Source organism: Anabas testudineus, chromosome 4, assembly GCF_900324465.2.
Source record: "Anabas testudineus chromosome 4, fAnaTes1.2, whole genome shotgun sequence".
In the NCBI taxonomy this organism is placed as follows: Eukaryota; Metazoa; Chordata; class Actinopteri; order Anabantiformes; family Anabantidae; genus Anabas; species Anabas testudineus.
In genome coordinates this window covers 12,489,034-12,515,926 of record NC_046613.1, presented here as the reverse complement: position 1 = coordinate 12,515,926, position 26,893 = coordinate 12,489,034, and the positions used below count along the sequence as shown (strand labels likewise).

The following is a 26,893-nucleotide window of genomic DNA, read 5'->3' as shown; positions in this document are numbered from 1 at the left end:
ATGGTATGGGAATGTGGATATATTCCATGTGGGAAGGTAGAAATATCAGATATTGTGAGCCTGTTGCACCACTGTACATTTACAGCATAGATTAACAAGTTAAGCAACCTTTAAAGAACACAGGAAATGTGAAATGAAAGCTACATTAGCAGGAAGTTGAACTCTTCACCTCAGTGATGCGGTTTCAGTGTCTTGTCTTAATAGTTCCACAAAACGGTGGGTATAGGTTGTACAGATCTTAGTGCAGTACCAATTAGAATATATATTTCTGCAACATTTGGAAGTAACTGTTATTTAGCAGAATCCATAAATGCATATCCAGCAAATAACGTTGCCTAATGAGTTAGATGATGGGGCTCGTGATAGAGGAATAATACAAAAGACACTGCAACTGCAACGAAACTTTCTGCCAAGAGTGGAGTTGTACACAGTTTCTGAATAGAAAAGGTTTCTTTAAGAGCTTTGTTTCCTTCACTTTCCTTCAACGGTTAGTTGACACTCATGAATGCACTGAGCTGATCTGAACCCACTCAAACTGGAGACGTTCTGTTAAACCGTTTTATTTTGTGTACACACTTGTGTGTGCGTGTGTGTGTGCATGTGTGTGCATGTGTGTGTATGTGTATACGTGCATGTGTTTTTGTGTGGTTCAAGCCCTTAGGCCATGAGAATATTGCTGGTCTTTCTCAAGGGCATACATTGCTATGAATGGAGGCTGGCTGGCAGCGTGACCAGCAGCCAACACATTTACTAAGTGGCTGGCACTGGTTTGAGTAGGCTGGTGCTGCCCAGTAAACAGACTGTGATGACGTGACCTGAGTTGAGGCCAGCTGGAGCCTATGCTCCTTTCTAAAATGCATTTCCCTCCCCACTTGTGTCCAAAGAAAATTTCAAATGAAAAGAAGCTCACCTTGTTCATCAGCGATCGGAGTTTCTTAGGGCATCCAAAATGTCACCTGGTAGAGCTTAATAAAAATGCTAAACCCTCTGTTGATTTCAGGCAGTGTTCTAGACAGTGCTCAACAATTCTACGCTGGACTGCACAAGAGGACAGTGCCATCTACTGTAGACATAGTGCAGCATGGCCCAAAGAACAAACAGCTAGATTGGACAATTTAACGGCATTCAGTGTTGGTGTGCCAAGTTTGGTTCAGGAGACCCCTGTTTCCCTTATGGCACATTTGTGAATTGGTAGTTGCTGTAGTTTGGTTCACTGTCTATTTCACTATACTGTCTCAACAGCCCTCGGCAAACATGGCTGGTAAATGTTTCACACATTTACATATGGCTTTCTTCCGTTTCCCCAATCTGTATTTCTGTACAATTTCAGAGAGAGATATTGTGTTTTTACATTAATTAACTCACACATGGCTTTCAATCAGAAGAAACAGTCTGTTTTATATTTTTTCTTTCCTCTCTGTCATTAATAAACATTGGCTCACTCTTTTTCTTTGTTTCAGTAACTATTCTGCTTTGTCCAGTTGCTATTTTAGGGAAGATTTGGATAGTCACGTAGTTGGTTAGTTGCTAAAGTTAACTTGTTGTTGAAGGAGACAGTTTTACTGCATTAATTTCTCCCCCTCTTTGTATATGCTGACAGTCAGCTGGCGCCTCTGGACACTGCCCTCTCTAATGTGTTGGACCAAATAAAATACAGGCTTTGTTAAAAAGCCTGAGTCTGGCACTCAGCTTACAAGACAGTTGCTTCTTGCACTTCAAGAAACAAAGGGCACACTTTGTTCATGGTCAAAAGGGAAACAAGATTTTATGTACTGTGTGGTGGCAAGTATAGATAATACATTAAATAAGCAGCAAAGAAAAAAATAAGAGAAAATAAGCAAATATTGTACAGGGTGGAAGGGAGAGAAAGCTAAATTTTGGCATATTTTTGTGTTTTGTTTCTGAGAGAATCTTTTATTTTTTGGCTGTTCTAACTTATCACTTCTCTAACTTTTCAAATTTCTCCTACATAAGTTTCTCTCAATTGGCTCCCTGTAAAATCCAGAATAGAACTAAAAATCTTTCTCCTTACACATAAAGCACTTAATAATCAAACTCCAAACTCAAAGACCTCATACACTATATTGCCAAAAGTATTTGCTTAACCATCCAAATAATCGGAATCAGGTGTTCCAAGCACTTTCATGGCCAGAGGTGTATAAAATGAAGCACCTAGGCATGCAAACTGTTTTTACAAACATTTGTACATTTGTGAAAGAATGGGTCGCTCTCAGGAGCTCAGTGAATTCCAGCATGGAACTGTGATAAGATGCCACCTGTGCAACAAATCTAGTCGTGAAATTTCCTTGCTCCTAAATAGTCCACACTCAACTGTCAGCTGTATTATAAGAACGTGGAAATGTTTGGGAACGACTGCAACTCAACCACGAAGTGGTAGGCCACGTAAACTGAGGGAGAGGGGTCCGCGGATGCTGAGGCGCATAGTGTGAAGAGGTCACCAACTTTCTGCAGAGTCAATCGCTACAGACCTCCAAACTTCATGTGGCCTTCAGATTAGCTCAAGAACAGTGTGCAGAGACCTTCGTTGAATGGGTTTACATGGCCGAGCAGCTGCATCCAAGCTATACATCATGAAGTGCAATGCAAAGTGTTGCATGCAGTGGTGTAAAGCAAGCTGCCACTGGACTCTAGAGCAGTGAAGACGTGTTCTCTGGAGTGACGAATCACGCTTCTCCATCTGGCAATCTGATGGATGAGACTGGGTTTGGCGGTTGCCATGAGAACTGTACTTGTCTGACTGCATTGTGCCAAGTGTAAAGTTTGGTGGAGGGGGGATTATGGTGTGGGGTTGTTTTTCTGGAGCTGGTCTTGGCCCCTTAGTTCCAGTGAAAGGAACTCTGAATGCTTCAGCATAATAAGACATTTTGGACAATTACATGCTCCCAACTTTGTGGGAACAGTTTGGAGCTGACCCCTTCTTCTTCCAACATGACTGTGCACCAGTGCACAAAGCAAGGTCCATTAAGACATGGATGATAGAGTCTGGTGTGGATGAACTTGACTGACCTCAACCCGATAGGACACCTTTGGGATGAATTAGAGCGGAGACTGAGAGCCAGGCTGTCTTGTCCAACATCAGTGTGTGACCTCACAAATGCGCTTCTGGAGGAATCGTTACAAATTCCCATAAACACACTCCTAAACCTTGTGGACAGCCTTCCCAGAAGAGTTGAAGCTGCTGCAAAGGGTGGACTGACGTCATATTGAACCCTATGGATTAGGAATGGGATGTCACTTAAGTTCATATGCAGACAGGGCTGGTGAGCGAATACTTTTGGCAATACAGTGTAGTTTTTTTTCTCAGCACATCTCAGATTGCAGGTCTACTTGTGGTTCCTAGAGTTTCCAGATGTGGAATGGGAGGCAGTCAATTCTGTATACAGTTATATTTTGTAAGGGTTTACACCTAAACACTGTAAAGTGCCTTGAGATGACATCTGTTGTCATTTGGCGCTATACAAATAAAATTGAATTGAATCAAATTTTTGTACTTTGCAATGTCTGTGAAACTCCCTGAGATTTTTAAGATATGAAGGTATGAAAATGCAGCACTTAATCCTCCACATTATCAGTAACCTCTTCACCTCTGTACAGCAACTTTTCCAGCGAGGCGAGCCAGGCCAGCATGTTTGCACCTCCTAGCCAATCAGAAGCAGCCGATGCAGCAGCTGGCGGTACAGTTCCGCACCCCTCCTCTTCATCTTCATCTTCCTCTCCCCCATCGTCCTCAACTTCAGCCTTTTGTTCCATCAACCCCTCCTCCCGACACATTGTCGAGCGTCAGCCCAGGATGCTCAACTTCAGGGTGGATTACCGGCAACGCTCTGTCGAGCTGGTACTGGAGGAAGGAAGCACAGTCGGTAAGCACCTCACAAACACTGATGTACATGCTGTGTATTATAATCAACACATCATCCTGACATTTTGTGGGTAAATGTTAATTTGAAATACAACGTTTCGTCTGCATTGGTCTACATAAATCTATTTTGCAGGAGAAATCAAACAAATCCTTGAGACAGAACTTGGAGTTCCAGTGTCCAAAATGCAGTTGAAAGGCTGGAAGGCTGGAGATGTATCTGATAGTGTGAGTTACCAGTCTTTATAAATGTCTGTAATAAGCTTGCTAATGGAAAAAGGGCCATTAAGACGTTTTTGCTTTGTTTTTACAAACACTGTCTTTAATTAATTATTATTATTATTTATTATTAATACTTAATTTAGATGTTTAGCTGAATATTTCTTGATGTTTTCACACGATTTGGTGTATTTTAATTCCCTGCCTGTACACTGTTATCAGGTTGTACTACTTAGCACACTTAGCTTTAGTATTATACTTTGACTCAAAATATACTTTGAAACCATTAGTGGTCATACTAAACATTGAAGTGGACCATTTTTGACAAAATTGAATGTGTGTATTTATCCTTGTGTATAAACAGACGCTGCTGAAAAGTTTACATCTGCCCAAAAACAACAGCCTGTATGTCCTGACTCCTGACATCGCCCCTACTGCCAGTACCAGCAAAAACAGGTATTCAGCACACACTCACAAATCCCACTCTTGACATCCTGGTGCACATATATTGGCTTTAGAAAGTATTTGGTCAATTTGTTTTGTTGTGGATTTTACTTTAAATTGTTAAAACAGCATTTCTTCTTCTCAGTCCCAGTAACTCATAATGACAAAGACATATTTTTAGGAGTTTAGAAGTACAAATCTATCAAATCAAAAACTGAAATCTTTCATCGACCAATGTGTTCAGAGTCTGGTTGATGCAGTACCTTATAGAAGCTCCTATTGCGGCAATTATAGCTTGCAGGACATTGCACACTTCAGGCCTCTCTAGAGCTATTCCATGTACAGTACTTAAAACCTTTGACTGGACCCAAGGAAAGTCTAAAACCCCTCCTGTAGTCATGTTTCAACGTTTCACCTGGTCATTTGGTTAGTGGGGATTTTATTCATTTAAAACAAACATTTTCTAAAGTGAAGGTGTCTTTCTAAGTGTAGCATTTAAAGATGAACACCAGGTGGCGGTCTACGTCCAGTCATGGAGAAGCTGTCTGTAGGTTCAAGCCAGGAAAAAAAACATTTTCATTGGTATATTAATGGACATTTGACCTGTTAGTGCACATTCATTTTCTCACATCCATTGTGACATTTTGAGAGAAATGTCTGTCGCCACAGCCTCTCTTGTGTAAATAATAATTTTCTCTTCCATTTGGGATTTTTTACCCAGACATTGTTGCTTGCTAACTCAACTTGCTAGAGAATGATATGATATGATATTGCACGTCCTGTCTACTGTTTGTTCTCTTTTCAAAACCCACCAGTTGGTCACACTGGTGATCCTTCCCGGTGCCAATAAAGATTTGTTGACAAAGCTTCATTAAGCCAGTGTTTTCTGTCCAGAGGTTTGGTTTGTTTGAGTGAATGCAGTATTAGCAACCTTTCTTCTGAAATGTCAGGTAGCTCAGTGTCCAGTCATACCAGTTATATAATCGCAGATGGCAGCTGGACGTGTGAATGTTCTTTTATTAGTATCAGATAAATATCCTCCACCTGTATTCTTATTTACCTGCTTATTGTATGGTGACCGAGACTCGTTGTTCATTCCTCATTTTTAATTTGAAGAACAGAAAGTAAAAATAGATGTTTGTATCTGTATGCATGTAAGGTATTTTGTATTTGTGTGGACATTTTTTGATGAGTTTAGTTTATTGTTTGTTGTGTAGGCTTTCTCCATTATATGTATGTTTGGAAAGATTCTGATTGTCGTGTGTTTGTGTGTGTGTGTGTATGCTGGATCTCGTTGTCCTTGTGCTCGGCTTAACTGCATGTGTGGTTTTCAGACGGTTCTAGGGCAAATGAGCAAGATTAGGATGTACTGTGCCGGTCCTGTAATTATTAAAGGAGTGTCTCATATTTTTAGAACCCTGTGCTGCTCATTATTTTTTAGCCCCTCAATAAGATCAAATTAACAGGGGTTTCCTTTATTTTTTTTAATCACCAGCATTGTTAAAGAGTCTAATTATGTTCCCTTCTTATAGTATTGAAAGTAATGTTTCATGAGAAAGATATTTCTTTAGGATTGTCATCTTAGGTTTGTCTATGATAATGACTAGACCCCCTGGTAAAGCATTATTGGATTCTCAATTTCCAATTTAAAATACTGAAAAAAAAAAAAAAAAAATCATATTTCTTTTTAGGAGGTTTGTGAATAATATAAGGACATCCAGGGACACCTTTCAGTAAAACATTCACTGTGTTTCTACAACATTATGAAAATACATAGTATCAACACAAAAAATACATTGATTAATAATAGTGGATCTTTAAAACAAAATCTGTAGTTCTTCTTTCAGATACATGGCCAAGATTAGAGAGAGTTGTTCAGTGTCACGTATAATGGCCCTAGTCTGTTTGTTTACAGTGGATTTAAAATAAAAATTTCACTGTAGCTCTCCCCACATTTCCTCATGGTAGCAGCCAAGCAAGCGTCCACATGTCACAAGAACACTTGTAAAAGAAGTCATTTGGCAGTTTGCCGCTTTTCCCGCTAGTTAGGCTAAGTGGTAGTTATATTGTGTTGGCAGCTAATAGCCCTCATCTCCCCAGTTTTCCCTCCCTTGCTGTCTCCTCTCTGTCTCTCCTTGTCTTCTCACTCCCCCACTAACTGCTTGTCTTTTTAGCAGCACCGTTGCCATTTCTCCAAGTGTTATCGATATCATTTTGGGTGTCAGGAGCTCATTATTCTGTGTCAGCTATTTTGGTTGCGGACACTTGGGGCTGAATGGAGTGGGTGGGCTCCTGTGTGTATGCGCATGCATTTCTGTATAAATGGGTGTCTCTGTGTGTGTGTTATGGTGATCCTGCTGTCATACTGGGAGAGTATAGGTGACAGATCACAGAATATAAGGGAGCACTCCCCTGTAGTGGGACTAGACAAGCTATCAGCCTTCAATAAAAAATAAAGAGTGGTCACACAGTATATCCACAGTCCATTCAATTTATGTGCACTGTGTTCAAGTGTGTTGCACCAGATTGAGTTCTGCGCCAGTAAACTCCTCAGCCTAAAGCAAACATTATCACTGCCTTACCACTGAAGGTGCTAATGTGAACTGATCTGATCTGCTAACGCTTGGCTTGAATTAGAATTTGTACATATCTAACTTATTATATTATTAACTCATTAAGGACACAAAGCTGTTCTATAATAGTTTCATATTAATTGTGCATAATTCACATCTGCAGTCATTTAAAGGGCAGAGTTCAAGCGATGTGGTTTAGTATTTAATAGAGACACAGTGATACCTCTGTAGGAACATATTGTACTTTTGTGTTATGAAGCAAAGATCTGCAGACAGACATCCTAAAGGCAAGGGAAATGAACTGCCAGTTTTTTTTTTCTGAGAAAACTATACTTATTGTCTAATAATAAAATCATATTATATATATTCTCCGTTACTCTTAATGTATATATTATGAATTTGAACGTTTATGACACCATTGTTTTGTAAACTGTATTCAGTGGTTTTAGTCTGAAAACACAGTAATCCACCCAAATTTAATTTCACTGTGTTTATTTGCTTCAAATTGTTGCTGAGTGAAAATGCAAATGTCCCATAAATGGTAATATTCCTGGCAATTACTTTGTAGAGCTCGGCTCATGCGGCACACATACCTAAACCAAACCGACTGATTAAATAGTGCTGCTGTCATTATGATCCTGCTGAGTAAACTCCTCTTAGTTGTCTTGTTTGATTAGAAATAAATCTTGAGGCTTGGGGAGAATTTCCTTTGAGCACCATCCATCTCAGGTAGTTATTTAGTTTGTGGTGTGGTGTGCATTTAGTACAGCAGTGTTAAAACCCGGTCTAAAGAAGGTTTTTTCTCTGTGGCCATATTGATGACTGCTTGTGAATACAAGAGGTTGTTGAGGAGGAGTAGCTCTCCTGCATAAATGATGAAGTCTGATGAATATTTCAATGGAGCCTGTTTCCTTTCTTGTTTATTTTCCGCTCCTGCTCTCTGCAAGCATGTTTGCCAATGAAAGGTTGTTTTAATTTGAACTCAAAGGAATCTCAAATAGCAAAAATGATTCATTATTTTTTATTTTTTTATTCCAGCTTCCTATCCAGTCACCTCTCCCTCTGTGTGTCAGCTATCAGATACACAGATGCTTTAGTAATATAGCTAGCTGGTTAGCTAAAGTAGCCGTGAGGAGAAGTATCTAATAGTTACCATGCTAATTAAGTTTGGAACAAGATGGGAGACCAGAACAGAACAGAGCCAGAACGATTCCGTATCCTTCTGCTTTGTTGCGGATGCAAAATGTGGAGGAGGTAAGAAGACCCTGGGTGTGCGTCATGACCTCCTCTGTATGTTTTAGAGGCAAGGTGATCTGCCAGCATTTATCATTTTGTGTTTTATGTTTCTAAGCATGTCTCTAAAAGGTAGAAACGCACGTTATTGTAGTGAGTATGTGTCAGAGGTTGAGGGGACTGTGTATATGACAGTGTGTATGGGTATTTGTGTTTTGCAGGCACATGTCACATTGTGTGCATGTGCGTGCGCGTCTCTGTGTCTGGCAGTACTAGTTTAATAAGGTCTAGAGTCTGCTCTGTGCCGTGGGGACTTGCAGCTTAGGCGATGGGCTTACCTCAGAATGAAACCAATCTGTTTAGCCTGCTCTTCTCCCCTGCAAAATGCTCCATTTTCTCTGTCCATAAAGTTAAATGACATTTTCCTCCCAGTACCCTTATGCCATGTCAACTACCTCCAGAGATGTTGCAGGCCGACCTAGATGTCACTGAGTGTGTGTGTTGAGTGAGAAAGAGACCTCTGAAGGCAGAAGCAAACACTGAGAAATCCACAATTCAACCCTTTACTGCTTGAGGGCCTGCTTCTGTCAGAAGACAACAGCTTTGACAATATCAGTGGTGAAGGCGGTAAAGATAAAGGGACCTTAAACATGAAACATGGGTGTTTGTTCATATTTGAACCAGCAGTTCTTTTCAGACAGATCACAAATGATAAAGAAATGACTCATTATGGATGGCAGGTTTTTCCCCTTGTTGTATATTTTATATTTTGAGTAGCTATATTTGTACTAAAGACCACATTAAGTGATGTGATTTTTTTTTTCAAAGTAAATCTTGAACAGAACTCCACCCCCACATGCACCAAATGGCTTGTCAGTCTGCCATAAATGACTGATAAGATGTTCCTTCTTTGCTTGGAAGGACAGAGTAACACTTCCACTCAGTTTACCCTCTATCTCTGTCTATTTAGGAGTCTAGCTGCCTGCCAGCAGCAGCTCGGGACTGTGTCCAAACATAATCATGATATTAGCAAGATCCTTATTTATGTGTCCTTACCCCACTCTCCTCTCTCTCCTTCTCTGAGTCACACACATGCACACACATTTCTCTCATCCTTCTGCTCAGCCCTATTACATATGCATCCATCCTTCCCACTCCACACATTTCCAATCTTCTCCAGTTAGCTACAACAAACATTACATTTACATATTGATTTCGTAGTTTTAGTCAATGTAAATATGCTGTCATTACAGTAAATTTGAGCTTCTGTTAACATAAGCTCGTCCAGATCTGAGCAGATTAAGGGTGTGATTGCATAATTAATGTGTGCGCTACATATTAATTCCCCCATCCCTCTCTTTCTCTCAACTCTTCCTCCTCTCCTTGGGTTCTGAGCCCTGATTAAGTGCCTGCTTCGGCCCTTAAGCCTCCCATTGATATTCAGCCTCACAGACCCGGCGTTTGCTCAAAACGCTACTTAACCTCACAGCTTATTGTAAATGAAGCTTCCAAAAGTTGACTCCCCCACCACCTCCTCTCTACGTGAAGCACACAGTGTCTTCGTTTGCATCATTTGCAGACATTGTCTCTGACACTGCTGAAAGCTGTTGAAGTTATGGTGCCATTTGAGAAACTGCTATTTTAGGTCGCTTGGACAGGTCAGTCACTGCTTACAGAGAAATATGGTGTTAGTGTTCTTGTCATTTTTGGTCCATGTTGGAAATGTAAGAGGTTTTCACCATGTAAGAACTGACGCACATAGAGATAGTATCACTAGGGTAGTAGCATTACATAATCACCCATTCATTGACAGGTCATTCGCACAACTTACTGTAGCCTGCAATTGAACTGATATGGCTATACACAGTCATTATTGTTACCTCAGTTACAGAAAACAGAGGGAGAGTGTGAAGTAGCTAAATACGGCAGTAATCCATCGGCATCTGCTGAAGAGGTAGTGTATCATGATGCACAATAATAGCTCTTTACAGCTCTTTTTGGCTTGGTATAAAAGTAGTTGCAGCATTTTCCATCCTTCTTCAACAACTGAAAACAGATGGGGAGTTGGCGATGTTTCCAAAGAGGTTTTGCAAGTCAGAATATAGTATAGAGTAACTGTGAAATTACTGGCAAGGTTCAATAACCCCATCAAATCCTGTGCTACTGCAGGCAATGTCAAAGTAAAAGTTAGGATGGTGCTGAAGGCTCGCTTGGGTTTTTGTCATAACACTCTTCAGGTTTGTTAGCTATAAGGCAGATTGATGGACTCCATGCTGTTACCGTGCAGGTGGTCATAGCTGTGGTAGCCTGCTGTGCTGAGCGAAGCTCTGGCCAGGCTTGTTATGACACAACCAGTGAAGTGGGCAAATAGTCCCCTGAGGAGGCACCCACCTCTCTGTGGGCCAGCACGATACTGCTAGTTAACAAGTTTCAGCTTGCCCTTTACTTGACTCAGCCGCTCTTGGTGATAATGTTTTTTTTTTTGTTTTTTTTGCCTCCCTCCTTTATTTCTTGTCATGTCATTTTCTGCTTTTCTGCTTAATTTTATGTTTTTGGTCTTTTTCCATGTTCATCCCTATTTATTACTGTTTTAATGTTTTCTCTCCTCATTTAGTGCTCTCCAAGAGTCATTAAACCAGAACTTTCTGCTGGTCATCAGCCACCGTGAGGCCCAGAGGGACTACAGCCTCAACTTCCCTGGCTCCAGAACCATTCAAGAGGTACAACACCATCATGCGCACAGACCATACATCAATCAAACCACGAGGTGCTTTTAATGCTGTGGTGAACAGGCATCGGTATACACAAAATGTAATGCTGGCCATCGATTGACAGGTGGCACAAAGTGCAGTGTGTGGATCTCTGTACACACAGACTGGTCAGAGTGCGTATGCTGACCCCCGTTTACCATAACACTAAAACCACAGCCTTCTTTTGGTGTTACAGTATGACTAATTGGTGTATGGGAACATCAGCAAGTCACTCTCTATGTACACACACACAAGCTCAAGTAACTCACAGATGGAATCTCAAATACACAATATTATTGTACCTGATTCTGGTTTCTCATAACACAGCTTTCATTCCATTTGCCAAACATTGCTAGTCTATCTCAGCCATCGATTCATTATTCATCACAAATGATCACATTTCCGAACACATAATTACTCTCACAGCTGCAGTCTGGTACAACCCCCTCTTTTTCTCCACACTTCCCCTATGCAGCGCTTTTCTCCCTCTCTCTCAGCAGTCTAGGAGGTGCTTTAAATGGCTGAATATTGTTTGATCTAGGCACATAGGAGCAATGGAAAAAGACTGAGTCCATTCATTTTCTTCATCTAAAACTAAACAGTAGGTTTGGTAGTGTATGAAATATTTATAGTTACTCATACTGGACCCACTGTGAAAGCTGTACACCTCTCTGTCCATGCTCTATCATAGCTGTGAATGGATTAAAGATTGAAGAGTATGAAAATATGTGTGCTTGCTTTTCTATGTAGATAAATAAGTGTCTGTGTAGGTTTGGGCCTGTTTATGTGTTCAAACCAGCACCTCCACGCTTATAATAATGGCCTGTATGCTAACCCCACGTGCAGAGGGAGACCTGAGCAGGCATCATTTATTATTCACTGTGGCTAGCCCGCTGTCACAGGTGAAAGGAAATTAGCTCTCAAAGACAGATCAGGTGGGTCAGAGAATATCCTATGTTGATTTACTTCACGTGTAAGATATTAAAGGCATCGCTTTTAAGCTAAGTAAGCAGATTTTGTGTTTTTCAGTTTGGTTATCCTTTATGGCCTTTGTGTTACACATGTAGTGTAATTATTTACTCTAGTGAAAGGTGTCCTCCTTTGCTCATTGTTGCCTGTGTTGCTCAGGCCTGGCTCCTCACTGTGGGTGAAGATTACACTAATAATAATCAGGCTACTAGTAGGGCTTGTAGTGGTGCTAATTGAACAGATTAGTATAACCAACATCTGAACTGGAGGAGGCAGCTTCCCTCCCTGGTTTTTCCCCCTCTCCTCCTTCACTCTTTCCTTTTTTTCCTCCTTCCATCATCTCTCTTTTCCTCTCTCACTCTTTTCTCAGGCAGATGGTTTTGATGAGCACCCACTGTGAACCTTAAGTGTTTCTGCTGGGATTACAAACACTGGTGAGGGGTTCCTGTGGTGTGGGAGGGGGGAACCATGGACACAGAAAGGAGGCTAAGGACTGTTGGCTTGGTGGGGGTGTTGTAAGAGGCCACAGGGGATCGAGAAGGGACAATGTGGGCTTAAACAGGCCTCCATGTCACAGTCTTTTCCTTACGCATGCTTGTCTTTAGGCATCTCAAGGCCCCCTGCGGTGAAAATAAGGCCCAGAACTTTAACCTGCCTAGATCTGGACTCTCTTTGCCTGATGTTAACCAGGGTATTTATATATTTACTCTCTAGTGAGGGAATAAACGTTTTATTACTGTAATGTGTTAGATATATATAGACACTGATTTAAAGGGTTTAAAAGGTTCAGTAGCCAAAGCAAAGAGCTGCAGGTATATGTTCAGTCACTAGAGGCAATCAAAAAGTAGTTGGGTGTGTGACCTCAGTGAAGATGCTTTGGTATACCTTCTGATAAGAAGTTAGCTTGTGAAATACTAACATAAAAAACATAATAAAAGATTTAAGCAAGAGAATGAATGTATTTCTGGCATCTTAAGATGACTTATGAATGCAACAAAGAAGTAACACAATATTCAGCTTCCCTGGCTCCCCTTTCTCCCCATACTGTGTCCACTCACAGACATATGGACTCCACTACAGAGCACCTTTTTCTCCCCATTCTCCCTTTTGTCTTAGCTGAAGTCTAGCCGATGGTCCCTGCTTGTGCATATCAATAGGGATAGAGTCCTGTCTTCTGTTTGTCTTTGCCAAAGGCTCTGGCTTTGCCTTGTGGCTCTCAGGGAACTGCCCTTGCCCCTCCCTTTCTCTTCCTTCATTCTCCATCTCTCTCTCTCCCAGTGTCTCCTCTCTACCTTCTTTCTTTTCCATCTCTAAAGTGCAGGGCTGTGTAGGTTGTGATTGGCATTGCCTGACAAGAGTGTGGGGGTAAGTTGCTGGCTAGCTGTGGAGCTAAGCTGGAGAGCAAATGTTTGCCAGGGAAGTAGAAGGCAGAATAGGGATGGCTGCTGGGTCCTGCGTTGTCCGTGACCAGACCAGTTGTCCTGGGGATTTCCCTCCTCTACTGCCCCCCCCCAGGACTGGGCCTGGGCCCCATCCCTGCACCGCAGCTGGGAGACATATAGGAACCAAATGCAGACAGGGCTACAGAGGAGAAATAAAGAAGGTTGGATCGAATGAGGAATGAAAGAAAGGCATCTGGTGCCTAGGGGAGACCAAGAAAGAGAGTGAGCAAGAGAGAGCTTGTGACTGTTTAATAGAAACCTTTCCTTCTCTTTGATTTGCTTCCAGCCAGGGATTACATGCAATTGGCATTTACAATGATTGGATCATTAATTTTGCTGTGAGGCGTATTGCCCAGCATCTCTGCACCACAGCCAGTCTAGTCAAAGTTGTAACTGGCTCATACACCCCTGCCTCATCTCATACGAACACACAAATCACCAGTGCTGTATTTGCTATTAAGACTTTAAACACTGTTCTGCACTGTTAAAGACATTTTAGCTTTTTATCTACAAGTGAGGTTGATGAATATCTTTCATGAGAGAGTTTTTCACTATTGGGATCACGTTTTACTTATTAATCTACAAAACCTAGTGTTGTCTAACAACCCACTGCTTTTGGACTAACAAGTTGAAGCTGGCAATTGTAAGTAGGCTTTTATGAGAAAGGTGTTACTCTGTGTCAAGTAATAAATGCAAATGTTTTTATTTGTAGCACTCTAACGTTATAGTTATGTATGGACATCGGTTGATGTCGCTGACAGGGGGCAGTATTAGACAGTTTTGCTCCCTCAATGATGGCTACTGTGCCCAGCAAATCTCGGTAGCTACACACTATAAGAAAATCTACCTCGAGAAGCTAGTGAAAGGGATTGTGTCACCATATTGTTCAGTTTATATGTGTTCTAAAGAATTTTTTTTTAAAATTTGATTTGGTTTAATCAGATTCTTTAATGGCACCATACTTTTCATATTGGTAAAGAGCTCCTATTTGACTGACTGGCTCCAGATCCCTAGTAGTGTAGTTTCAGGTGGGCAGGCCTTTTGTGTAGCTTTCTTTTATGTGGTGAGATCATGTTGTCCTCTGCCAGGTGCCTTTTTCTGTCAGTCTCCACACTCCTCTTCCACCTCTCACCTTCACTCTCTCTGTGGTGGGCGTTAGTTTGTTGTTTCTCTGATGCTGCTTTAACCTCTGACTGAAGCCTCTTCATTACTAGTGTTTATGCCTCTCCTTTCCTCCCTTTTCCCCTCTATTCATCGGCCGGCCAGCCGGTCAGTCAAATCCCTGTAGTCCGGCTGGTCAAACATAGATATTACACTCTGTAATAACACTGGCCACCCGCTTTGACCCCAGCCTGGTATCCTGGCCATAGCCTCTCTTCATAAGGATAGGCACAGAGGAGTGTGGTGTGGGATTTATGACAGAAAGACAAAGGATGGACTGTGCCACTCATTTATTATTGTTCTTTTATTTTTTTATCCCCTTGTTTGTACTGTAAATTGCTTTGCTGTGCCAGGCCCACCACAAATAAGATATATTGTCTTTGAGAGGTTGATTCCTTACATAGAACATGTATGTGATGAAGGGATAAATTCAGCTTTAGATTTATTCAAGTAGCCGGTCATTTCTTTGTGTGCATTAACTCACATACAGGTACGTAGGCAGGTGCAAATTGTGATAATATGTGGTAGTACTGGAGTATTAAGTTGCAAATGCCCAAATGGAGTCTGCACCCACAGTTCAGTGTTTTGTTGCTGTTTTTCTCCTTTGCCTGACAACGACTTTGACTTTGTGGTTGTAGCATTCTCTAAGTTTCCACCTGCATGATCAGCAAGCCCTGCAAATACCCAAGGATCCATCTCTTCTCAATGCTTTTTACAAAGACAGGATTTGACCTGTGTGTAGACGGATCTTTGCTCTACAATAGACAGTTTTCTCAGCATCAGTGTCCAGCCCTGCAGGCCTGAAGGGCAGAATTCGGCTGAATAAATGCACTAGAATCCACGGCCGCCAGCACTCAGACGATGCGGCTTTGATCAGCTTCGTCTGGCGCACATCAGGCTGGCGTTAGGGCTTTAAACCAACAACCCACTGGACGGTGTAACACAGTGCTTGGTTGGACAGGCGCTGCTGGCTGCTAACTGTTTAAAAGCACGGAACGTTATTAAGTGATGCAGATACAGCGTCTGCACATGAATGGGAGAAGAGAAATACTGTTCATTTCAGAGCGTGGGGCTGTTGTTGCTGGGCATTAGCTTTGGCATCTGAAGAATGTTGATAACACTGGATGTCTGTTTCTCCTCCTTTAGTTCTTTGCCTTGATCCTAGTTTTATTTTATATAGTTTTTATAGGCCCTGTAAAAATTTGTAAAATTTTAATAAAGTACTCTTGACAATATTATAATATTATCTGATCTTGTGATGAAATGATTGTGATGAAAGAAAGAAATCTTATTGGAAAAACCACAGCTTTGTAAAAAATAATTTACACTCTATGATGTTATAATATAGTCTGCACTGTATCTAATTTTTGTATTTTGTAAACAGAAAAAAATACTTTTCTTTGTTTGCAGGTGAAAAGGAACATTTCAGATTTGACCAACATCCCAGTCCGACATCAACAGTGGGAGGGATGGCCTGCATCAGCCTCTGATGACTCTGTAAGAAACACACACAAAAACGCAATTAAATTAAATAAAATTAAAACTTTTTACACAGAGTCTATAGACCAGATGTAAAGGAAATCTATACACAGGGAATCTGCCCTAGCTTTGTTGTGTACTGCAAAGAATACCTATATGTTGACTGTGAAAGATATTAAAAGTCAACACATATTAAGGTCCATGTTTTACAAATTATTCATTTACACATATCTAACACTTGCATATTTCAGTGGAAACTGTTCTGTACTCTGTGATCTGTGCCAAAACATCTGTCAGAAGCATGAGAGTAAGATGTTGAAACTAATTAAGATGTCAAAGACGGTTCCCATCCTGCGTCCTCTATTTGTGGACATTAAAGCTCTCATCATTGAGTCCTGCTGACCTCTCTGGTCCCAGGGTTGCTCTTCCCAGCCATTCACCCAGCACATAGTCAAGCTGATCAGAAGCGGCCTTCATACAGAACCTTGTGGAACCTCTGACCCTTTTTGTCTCACCCCTTCTTTGACAGCACATGTGTTCCCAAGCTAATTGTATGGAATGGTTTATCATTCTACATTGAGGAGCTGTTGTGCACACATTCTTGTGTTAACCCCTAGCTAACGTTTTCCTCTTAGATCTATGTGATTGTTGTTTGGTTTAGAGTAGTGGTATTGACTTTGTTTCTTTTTTTCTTCCTTAAGTGTTATCATATATCGCAGAACTCACTCTACTGTAGCTACTAGACTACAGAGCTTGTATTTCTTCTTCTAGTGACAGTGCACATTTGTGGTTAATAATGATCACATGGTTTCTATGTACAGTGTTTTGGTGGATACAGTCTATTCTATGTGTCAACCATTATTAATGTTTCAAAAACGCAGTCATTAAACAATAACTGCACCTGTTTTATGACTGGATGCAACGCTTTCAAGATTAAGCAGTGAAAGCAAATACATTGCACCATTAATGTGCCTAAAAGGGCAAAGGATAAAAGGGTATGCATGCCTTTCAGTAGAGGAGATTGTTTGCTTTATGTTGTGCCATTACAGCTCGGGGCAGGCAATTGTAAACTCTGTAACCACCAAACAAACTATACTGGTACGATGGAGATTTATCATTGTTAGCATTATCTTTGTAGACATCCAATTATGAGATCAGTAAACAGCCTGGGATTCAACAACAACAGAAATCTTTGTACAAATCTGAAAGCACATGACTGACCTCGCTGGGAAAAAAAAAAAAAAAGTGTCTTATTATTATAACAAATTACTTATTTTTTCAAGTTTGCAACCACAATGTGCAACTTGTGCTTTCTGACTTTCCTTTTTGCACTAACAGAGGAAGTGTTAACCACAGTAATTTTTTTTTTTGTTGTGTTCAGCTCAAGACTCTATTTGTGTTTCTTTTGTAAAGACACAAAGAAGAAAACAAAATCCTTCAGCTCCAAAATTGTTGTAAATTCTTTTTAAAAACATAATTTCCCTTACTTTAATACCTACACTAAAAACATGCATGTTTGTGAATTGCTTCACCAGACAAGCCCTACCATTCTCAGTTTAATGTTAAGGATAAAAGCAAATCACTGTGGTTTTTATTTTGGTACTTTTGTGATCCGTACTGTTTCAGCAAAATTCCCCATACAGTAGGTAGCTGTGGATATGATGGCCAGAGATCATGAATAGATTGCAACTCATTGTGCTATCATAGGCCCAGTCGGTACCTGGCTAACACACATCCAAGGCGTCTGTGTTTCCTGGATAAGGAGATATTAAAAATCACAGAGATTGAAGTGTAATAATGGCCTCTGCTCTAGCCACAGCTCTCTTATTGAAACGTCTGAAGGTATTAACAGAGAAAGCCCAGGGCTTGGCTGGCCTAGCAGGTGGGTAGGGAGCCAGTGTTAGTGTCTAGCTCATTAGCCCAGTCTCATCTCCCGGGGTTTGGGCCAATAAACATGGCAGCCAGAGGCCCCAGATTACGTTTAGCTGTGCACACTAGCCCGCTTGCAGTGGAATCGATTACTATTTAAGTGTGCTTTGCCTTTAAGTGTGTGATATAACTGTTTGTCTGCTTTGCTTGCATTTATACTTGTGTGTTTTGTGTGTGTGTATTTGCATTTGTGTGTTAGCTAAAGTGTGTTTTATTGTGCGCTCTATTTCTATGGCTGGATATTGAACTTGAATACTTTTTGAGTACAAACTAAACTGTGTCTGTAGCACACAATTTAACTATGTTGATCTGATGTTGATATTATTATTTATATTACATTCTATTCTAAGTTTCTTTTCATTCATGCATTTCATTCTTGGTTTATATTAAAATTTTCACACCATAATCGCATTTTCTGTGACGTACCAGTGTGGAATTATACAGTCATTTAATAGTATATATATACTATATACACTATTTTTATAGGAACAAAGAGCCCAAATGTTTATCCAGTTGATAAATTAATTCAGAGTATCAGTTCCTTCTGTGTTGTGAGAACGTTATCTGAGTTGTATTGTTAGTTTCATTGTGTCATGGATTGTTGGAGCAAAGGAAATGAATTTGCTAGAGAGAAATTCTCAACTTTCAGAGAAACTAGTCATTATGTCACCCTCCCTGATACTGTCCGCTCAATGTATTTCATTGTTTATTGTTTTCTGAATTACTTCAGGCTTTATGGAGAGCTGAAATTGGATCAGGATGGATAATGCTCAAATAGCAGTGAACTACAGATCACTTTATTTAGACCATTGTGTTATTGTATGTGGTGTTAGACTAAGGAAGTTTAATGTGAAAGCAAGTAGCACAAAGTTGAAGCAGTAGCAGTGGGAGGTGATGCTCATTTCTAGTGCCAAATTTGAACACCTTTAGTTGTGATCATATCAAATGTGAGCATAACAATTTTTTTTTTAATATGCTTTGTGATGCTGGTGTAACATTTTTCCAAAGCACACCTGATACATGAATGTGCACTTTCAATAATTTATAAACAATTAGAAATTTTGCGTAGTATATTTTTATTATATGCTGTTATTTCAGTGCTCTTCACACAATAATTAGAAAACAATTTGTAGTATTTGCCAGAGTAGCCAAGTAGAGGATCATGTGGGGAAACACACTGTCTTATTTTGTGTGTTTATTTTGGCATTTCTTTTTATTTTCATGGGGTTTACTGCATCTCAACAGTCTCAATAGTTCTGGAAAAGTCCTCCATCAGAGAAAAGTACACTTGTTGGACTTTGCTATAGTTAAAACTTGATGGAATTCATTTTACTCCAAGTAGATTAGAACAAATACTCTGGCATTATTTTCAAATACCATGATCTAGCGCTGCCTTCAAAGTCCTCCTGATTCTTGTGGCTTTGGCAAAGCTGTTCTGAGCATTGCTGAAGATGATGACAGAGGTCTGAGCAACGGTTGGTTTGAGAGGCAGACAGAACATCAACTTAGTGTACTGTTTGCTATATGCTGAGTGAGCCTCCTCTCTTGTCTACTTTGTCTCCTTTTCTAATTCTACTCCTTTGCCTCAACAATACAGCATGTAGAGTTTCCATACAGACCTCACATTGGAGCGGTTTTGATTGGCACTCTTTCCTCCACACCTGTTGGAGTGATTGACAGATAGTGGGACATCCTTATTACGTCCCCCCTTTCTTCACCACCCGCCACTATCCACCCTTCCTTCTAACCAGTAATTGCTGACATTTATGCAGTGTTTCATGGTATTTGCTAATGTATTAATGCTGCAGAGGTGGCTTGCCTTGTAGGCCAGCACCTCCCTCCATTTCCCATTTGGCCTTAATGGAATCCTTCTCTACCTGATAGGGTCCTATGAAACTGCGTTTTTGGGGGGGAGGGGGGAGGGGGCAGGGGGGTATGGTGGTTTCCATAGCAACATGGCTCAGCAGTAAGCTCAGACAGAGCCCCCTTCCCTTGTGCGATTGGCTGCCTTCAGGTGATGTTCAGCACTAAGGTAGTCTGTCTTATTTTCTCTTATCTGTTTTCATGCTTTCTGTGATGCTCATCTCACTGAAGTGTTTCTGCCTTTAGAAGATGAAGAGGATGTTCCTCCTCATTAGCCTAGTCACCTTTTAGACCCGTTATGGCGTACGAGCATAGAGGGTGAACACTATGCTAGATGGATGCGATAACACCTCGACACCCACTGTTAAGCATCCCTCTGATTGAACTGTCAAGTTATTTATCCCTCCCTTAGCCTCAAGCTCTTCGTATTTGCATTTGTATGTGTGTACGTACATTGGCTGACTGACTCACTCTGTACACACTCCTAGACAGTAATCAGGAATGACATATCTTGAGCAAGGCTTAAAGGAGCCTAAACAGAGAAACCAACAGGTGTTAAGGGTGGGGTCTGCTTAGTCTCTCTTGTCTGATTTTTGTCTGTGTTCTCCCTATTGAGTCCTTATTTTTCTCATATTGTCACTGTTTCTCACCCATACCTGTATGCATCTCCTTTCTTGTCACTATCTCATAATTTTCCCTTTTCACTTCTTTTTCCACTGGTCTTCCCATGCCCCATCAAAGAGAATGTGGAGTAAGGTGGTACTATGGTTGTGGTTGCCGTCAGTGCAGCTGTCAGTAGTAATTATCTCACACTCACAGCCAGACACCTAATCCAAACACTGCCTACACTAGAAAAGAAAAAAATGAAACACAGAAAGAATGAAGAGAGAGAAAGGGAGAAAAAGAAGGGTAGAGAAGGGAAGAAAGGGTTGAAGGGGAGAGGCAAAGGAGGGAGGGGGGTAAGGGAGAGAGAAAATTCTTTCCCTGTATCGGCCCCTGAATGCTTAGAGCCTCAATGCAAGTGTTAATTAAAAGAATCCAAAAAAGAGGAGCCAGTTCTTTTGTGTGGAGATGTGGGACAGGGTCATTTTGGCGGAGGGGGGGTTAGCCTCATTCCCCCACCCCCGTGCCCTGCGGCGCTTCGGCCTTGTTTCCACGTTTTACTGCTGAGCTGCCAAGCTGCACTTGTGTACTTCAACATCAGGAGAAGCCATTGGGTCAAAGCGAGGAAGAGGATTGAGAGGCACTCAGCTAATTTTTTCCTTTTTCCATCTCCCCTCCTTGCATCCATGTCATCCTAAACCCTCCAGGCTGTCTTTGACAGGGGAAGTGATCAACTTTATTTATACACTTATTAGGGTCTCAGACGAAAGCCTGTCATTGTGAATAGTGGGGGTAAAAGGTTTTTTGGGTTCCTCAGAGCAGCCACTGTTAAGATTCTCATGTTTGATTGGCGCCAAATAGACTTGGGGCCATTCCTTCACATCAATACCCACAGGTCTCAAATGGCCATAGCTTATCTCTGAGTCACTTGGCTTTTCTCACGTTCAAAGACTAGTTCTTACTTACTTTATATTTACTTTTAAGGGACATCATGTTTTTGTTCTATTACCTTCTAAAAATTTTCTTGAGAGATATGAATAACATTGGACCAGTGTGCTAAATTAGTTAGAGTTAAGTTACATGAGCAGAGACAAGGCAATTCAGTTAAGTGTTCTTCGTAGGTGTTCCTGCGATACTCAGCTGTCCTTGCTGTGACACTTACACAATTCTCATGGTCAAGAGTGCACTTGCTACTAATTGGTAATACACAAGAAACACTGTCTGTTTTTTTTATTCGGTTATGTGTGTGCACACCTCTGGTTCATAACCTCATAAAGTTGACCTCATAAATTACATCTCACTGTGAAACACAAGCTATGTTTTTCTTATTCTGTTTTTATATCATACATTTGGCCTTTACAGTGAACAATGAGTTTAGCTGGCAAGTAAACCTGACGTTTCACTGTTGGCTTATCCCTTTAGCGGTGATGTCATTTTTGGTTTGTGTAGTTTCAAGATTGCATTTCAGTCTAGCCACTGCTTTGTTTGAGGAGTTTTCTTTGCTTAAGACAACATGAAAAAGGAATACTCATCAGGATATTATTCATTCCCATACTGTCTGGGGAGTTGCTGCATTTCTTGTGTATCTTCTCCTTGGTTACTGAGCTGGTGGGAATTTAAGACACAGGGGTCAATACTGTAATCGTTTGAAGTATATCACTCGTTTTTTGTTTTTTCTTTTTTTTTTTTTTCAGATTTGGCAATTTGTAAAACATTAGTTTCTCTCCCAGTGATCAGCAAGCTTGAGTTCATTATCTATTTAGTGTGTATCTATAGTCTCTATATGTAACCAGTCCATATTGTTTCACATCTGAGATAGGTATGTAAATTGAAGTAATCAACAAAAAATTGATTGTTGTGTTTGAAGGTTTTTGCAATATGGATACATTTCTTTATCACAGTATAGGATAAATTTGTCAAAAACTCTGAATATTACCATAAAACAGAGTTACAGTATAACAGTATAACAAAGTCCCTAATGGAAGAAATACGTATATCATCCCATGATTGTCCTGTCAGCACCACTTCTATTCAGTCAGATGTTTTTGCAAAAATATGCAGGTCTTTTGTCTGCAGCAAAACAATGAAAATGAAAGGTAGTGTGAAAAGATGGTATGTAATGCACAGTTGGGTACCTTATCTGATAGTTTGGTTTTTATCAGTGCAAGGTACACTGCAGGACTCACTTTTAAGTCCATGTTGCTGACAAGGTCTAGTGCTTCTACTATAGAAGCTTAGGCCAGCATGAGGAACCAATCTATTTTAAGAGAGACAGAGAGAAACTCCCTGCAGTCTGCGTAGCCTCTTTTCAGACTCAATTGGCGTTGCATGTAATCGTCTCCTGATTCAACTATGTCCAGCTGCTCTTTGTGTGTCTTAGCACCTGACAATGGAGCAGATCACAGGACCTCTGCAGGGGACGAGCAGCTTCTGTACCTCTTATCACACCCAGGCTGCCTGCCCTTCCTCTGTCCTGTTGTGTAGAAGTTCACTCTCCCAGAAACATATTTGCATCTGGGCTTTCTGATCTGCTCCTAACAATTAGAACCTTAGTGAATATGTTGTTGAAGTATCAGTGCCTTCAGGCTTTAAGTCATGGTTAGATTGTTACCAGTCTTGTGTTCATTGGTTACTGTTGACTGGAATTAACAAAGGTGCCATCATGTAGAAATCAAAAAAAGACATTTAGTTATTTTTAAAGGTTGGTGAAAAACAAGGTATCTTTTGTTTCACAGTACACCCTGCAACAACCTGTATTGTCAGTGTCCCTTAGGACATCAACAATACTGCAAGCTGTAATGAGTCCCTGCTGAACGCTGACTTTTTCAGTCCTGGCTTTGGATCTGGGAGCTCATTAGTCAGGTGTTCTCTTACTACAAACTGCCATCACAATAACAGCTACTGCAGGTGTACAGAAACCACATCCAAGTTTTCCCTTGATTAGGGAGATGAGCAAGCCGTGTTTGAAAGTCATAGCATATCTTTTAACACAGTTCGGGGTTCAACAGCTGGAGCTAATCAAGCCATAGTTGGTAAAACCAAAGTTTTTGGGAAGTAACAATAATAAAACCATTCACTCTCTCTGATGAACAGACAGCACTCAACGTTGCTTGATGTCAGTAATGAGTACCCCAAGTTTGGGCCACTATCAAAAATAGTCACAGATCATATTAAACAGACTTGATATGACTCTTTTTTAAATTGTGTTTCCTGTTCTTAGATGACGCTAGCGGCCTCTGGAATCAGCTATCCTTGCCATCACCTCAGTGTTTGTCGGAGGTCGTCACCAGCGAATGCCCAGGAGCCCACAGAAGAGGTATATACACACACTGTTTCTCTTATGATCTGTGTTGCCCTTTACCTTTCCCCCTAGGCTCTGTGTATACATAACTAACTCATAAAGTAACTGTGTAACTAGGTGCTGTTGTTAATTACTGTAATAGGTCATGAAATGACAAATGAATATTTTCTGTTTACAGTGTGCAGATGTCCATATGATCAGTGACAGCGAGGGGGATGATTTCGAGGATGCGTCAGAATTTGGTGTGGATGACTCAGAGATGTTTGGAATGGGCTCCTCAAGCTGTCGGAAATCACCTATGAGTATGTACACTGGACTAGCTTAATGATTTTAAATTAGTATTCCTATTGTTGCTCCAGCCATTGTGTTAAATTTCATTTATCCAAAGCTTGGCCTTTCTACTCCTTTCTGTCTTACAGTGCCAGAGAATAGTGAGAATGAAGCTGATGCCTTACTGCACTTTACTGCCGAATTTTCTTCAAGGTGAGCTACAGTAGACCTATTTCAGGTTCTTCTCTTAGGTCGCTTTCACACCTTAATTCGTTTGCTTTGGTCCGAATCAGTTAATGAGTTTGTAACATTGTATCAATTTCTCTTCGGTTCGGTTTCGTTTCACACTGACTAAAAATCCAAACAAACCAAAACACGTCACTTCAAACTACGTGTGAACGTCCTCTCCTCTTATTGGTCAGATTGTTTCTGCCGTGGGAAATATAGAGTAAATACAGGAAGAAGATAAAGTGTTGTTCTACTGTACGTTTGTGTGACAGGAGAGAGAAGATTTTTAACTATAAATGTTAATGTAGATCGATCATCCCGTTCATTATTGTTTATTACGTTACATCGCTTGCAGAGTCATCGGACGTGGTCTCTGTGAGACACTTCACCTCCTCACGTCTCCACATTTGTCCTCCATTAATGAGACAGCATGTTTTTGGTGGACAAACGAAAGAAATTGGAATCTACACACTACCCAAAGTCCTCAAATCACGAGATTCATAGCGTTTGGTCCTGTTTTGGTTCGGTACGCGTTCTCACCAGGAGGACCGCACCAGAGTTCGCTAGATGATGCGGATCGAGACCACCTCGTTTTGGGGGTCTCGGTGCGGTTGTTTTGGTGCGAACTCGAGTGCGATTACCGTGTTCACACCGGACAAAACGAACCGCACTAAGAGGGAAAACAAACTTGAGTCCGATTTAATCGAACTAAATCCTGTAGGTGTGAAAGCAACCTTATTGATTCAATGGACTGAGAATTCATAAAAGACTGGCATTTAATAGTGTGTTTATATGCTGTTTGCATTTTGTGTGTGTGTGTGTGTGTGTGTGTGTGTGTGTGTCCTGAAGGTATGGAGAGACCCATCCAATGTTCTTCATTGGGTCTTTGGAAGCAGCATCTCAAGAGGCCTTCTATGGCAAAGCCAGAGATGTAAGTAAGCTATTGGACTGTTCCCCTTGAGTCAAATTTGTGATTTGAGAAATTGGGTTGTATACTGTAAATAAAATCTAAATTGGTTTGATTCTTTGTCCATTTTGCATCAGTGATGACTTCTCTTAAGCCCAGATGATTTTCTTTCTTTACAAAGTCCAGTCACTGCTTTTTTGAGCAGTTTTCTTTGCTTAGGACAACATGTGCAAAGAACACAGAGTGAGCAGATATTACTCATTCTTTATCTGTCAGGGGAGATACTGCATTTCTCATGTGTTCTCTGTCTTTAGCTTGTGGGAATTTGAAGCACAAGCGTCAGTTTCTATCTACACCTAAACAATACAGTACCCTGTTCTTATCCATGCACACGTCTAGTTAATAATAAGTCTTGTTGTTGGACCTTGGTTTCTTTTCTAAAAGGAGCTAATTAATGTAATTCTTGACTGTCCACTGCAGTTATGTTTCTGATGTATCTTGTTGCAGTCTTAAGTCAGATTAAACTTTTTTTTTTCTTTTTATCCCTTTTAACATTTATTTTTTCAGCATTGGCCCTACTGCTGTCCCATGAGAAGCAGTATTTATTGACACAGAGCGTTTGTTGGCCTCAGTGCAGTCGTATTATGTAGAGATACACAAGCTCCTCAACATGTATAGGGAGCAGACAAACAATAGTCATTCCAAGAGAAAAAACATTATCCTCAAATAAGTTAATGAAACACTAGTAAAAATGCAAAATATATTAGAATGCAAATCAGCAATGTTTATAACAGAAGTCTGGCAATGAGCAATTTGATTACACTGTGAGTCACAGAACTCCATAGATGCCAAATAATCTCTGCCAAACTCGTGAAAACCTCAAAATTTCATAATATCAAGGGGACAAATTGAAATCAATCTAACCAGCAGGCTTATGTTTGACATTAACTCTATACATAAAACTGCTACTTCTTGTGCAGCCTTTAATGATCTTCGTCAACTTCAACGTTGGTTGTAGTGTATTGGCACTGATGATTTATTGAATTCAAAGTCCGTTTTCATACAGTGTTTACTACTGTTTGTCTACCCCCTGCCTCTTGCTGTATGAAGAAGGCTTTATAGCCACATTGAGATCATTTAATCAAAACCCTCATCAAATTTTCACCCTGACAGCTGAGGCTTTATTTTTAGCTGTCCACTTTTCCCCTTGTTTTTCGGCTTTTGTCCTTTTAAGGATGCTTGTATCAACTGACAGCTTGTGTGGATTACAGTCTTATTAGACTGTGAGGACACAGCAAGATGTTAGGGGGGTTCAGATCACCAGGCACACAGTGAGGGAGAGAGGGTGCAATAGATGATAGTAGGGGCAAAATGCACATAACATGGTTTGAGATGAAGGTGCAAAAACAGAAATTCAGAGAAGGCTGAGTGGGAAGAAAGGAAGAAATAAGAGGGTGTGAGTTTATGGGATAAGAGTAAGGGATTTAGAGAGTGTGAAATAAACAGAGATGGAAACACACTAAAGAGAAGCTTGGCATATCGCCTGCTTCCCAGCTGATCTCCTCTCCTAAGCCAGCACAACATGGCCAATGTCTCCCTGGTGTTCACACACTCTGTATTGTACCACTGTGCTGTACACAGTGCA

General features: G+C 40.7%; 1 protein-coding gene across 1 annotated transcript in view; it reads left to right on the top strand.

The window, feature by feature from the left end:
- Positions 1 to 26,893, top strand: part of faf1 (Fas (TNFRSF6) associated factor 1) — a 57,860-nt gene that overhangs the window by 6,041 nt on the left and 24,926 nt on the right. The window contains exons 4-12 of the mRNA XM_026345702.1: positions 3,616 to 3,881; positions 4,014 to 4,105; positions 4,461 to 4,552; positions 10,961 to 11,066; positions 16,079 to 16,165; positions 23,763 to 23,858; positions 24,022 to 24,145; positions 24,263 to 24,326; positions 25,191 to 25,272. Coding sequence (XP_026201487.1) covers positions 3,616 to 3,881; positions 4,014 to 4,105; positions 4,461 to 4,552; positions 10,961 to 11,066; positions 16,079 to 16,165; positions 23,763 to 23,858; positions 24,022 to 24,145; positions 24,263 to 24,326; positions 25,191 to 25,272 — 1,009 coding nt within the window. The remainder of the gene's footprint in view (positions 1 to 3,615; positions 3,882 to 4,013; positions 4,106 to 4,460; positions 4,553 to 10,960; positions 11,067 to 16,078; positions 16,166 to 23,762; positions 23,859 to 24,021; positions 24,146 to 24,262; positions 24,327 to 25,190; positions 25,273 to 26,893) is intronic.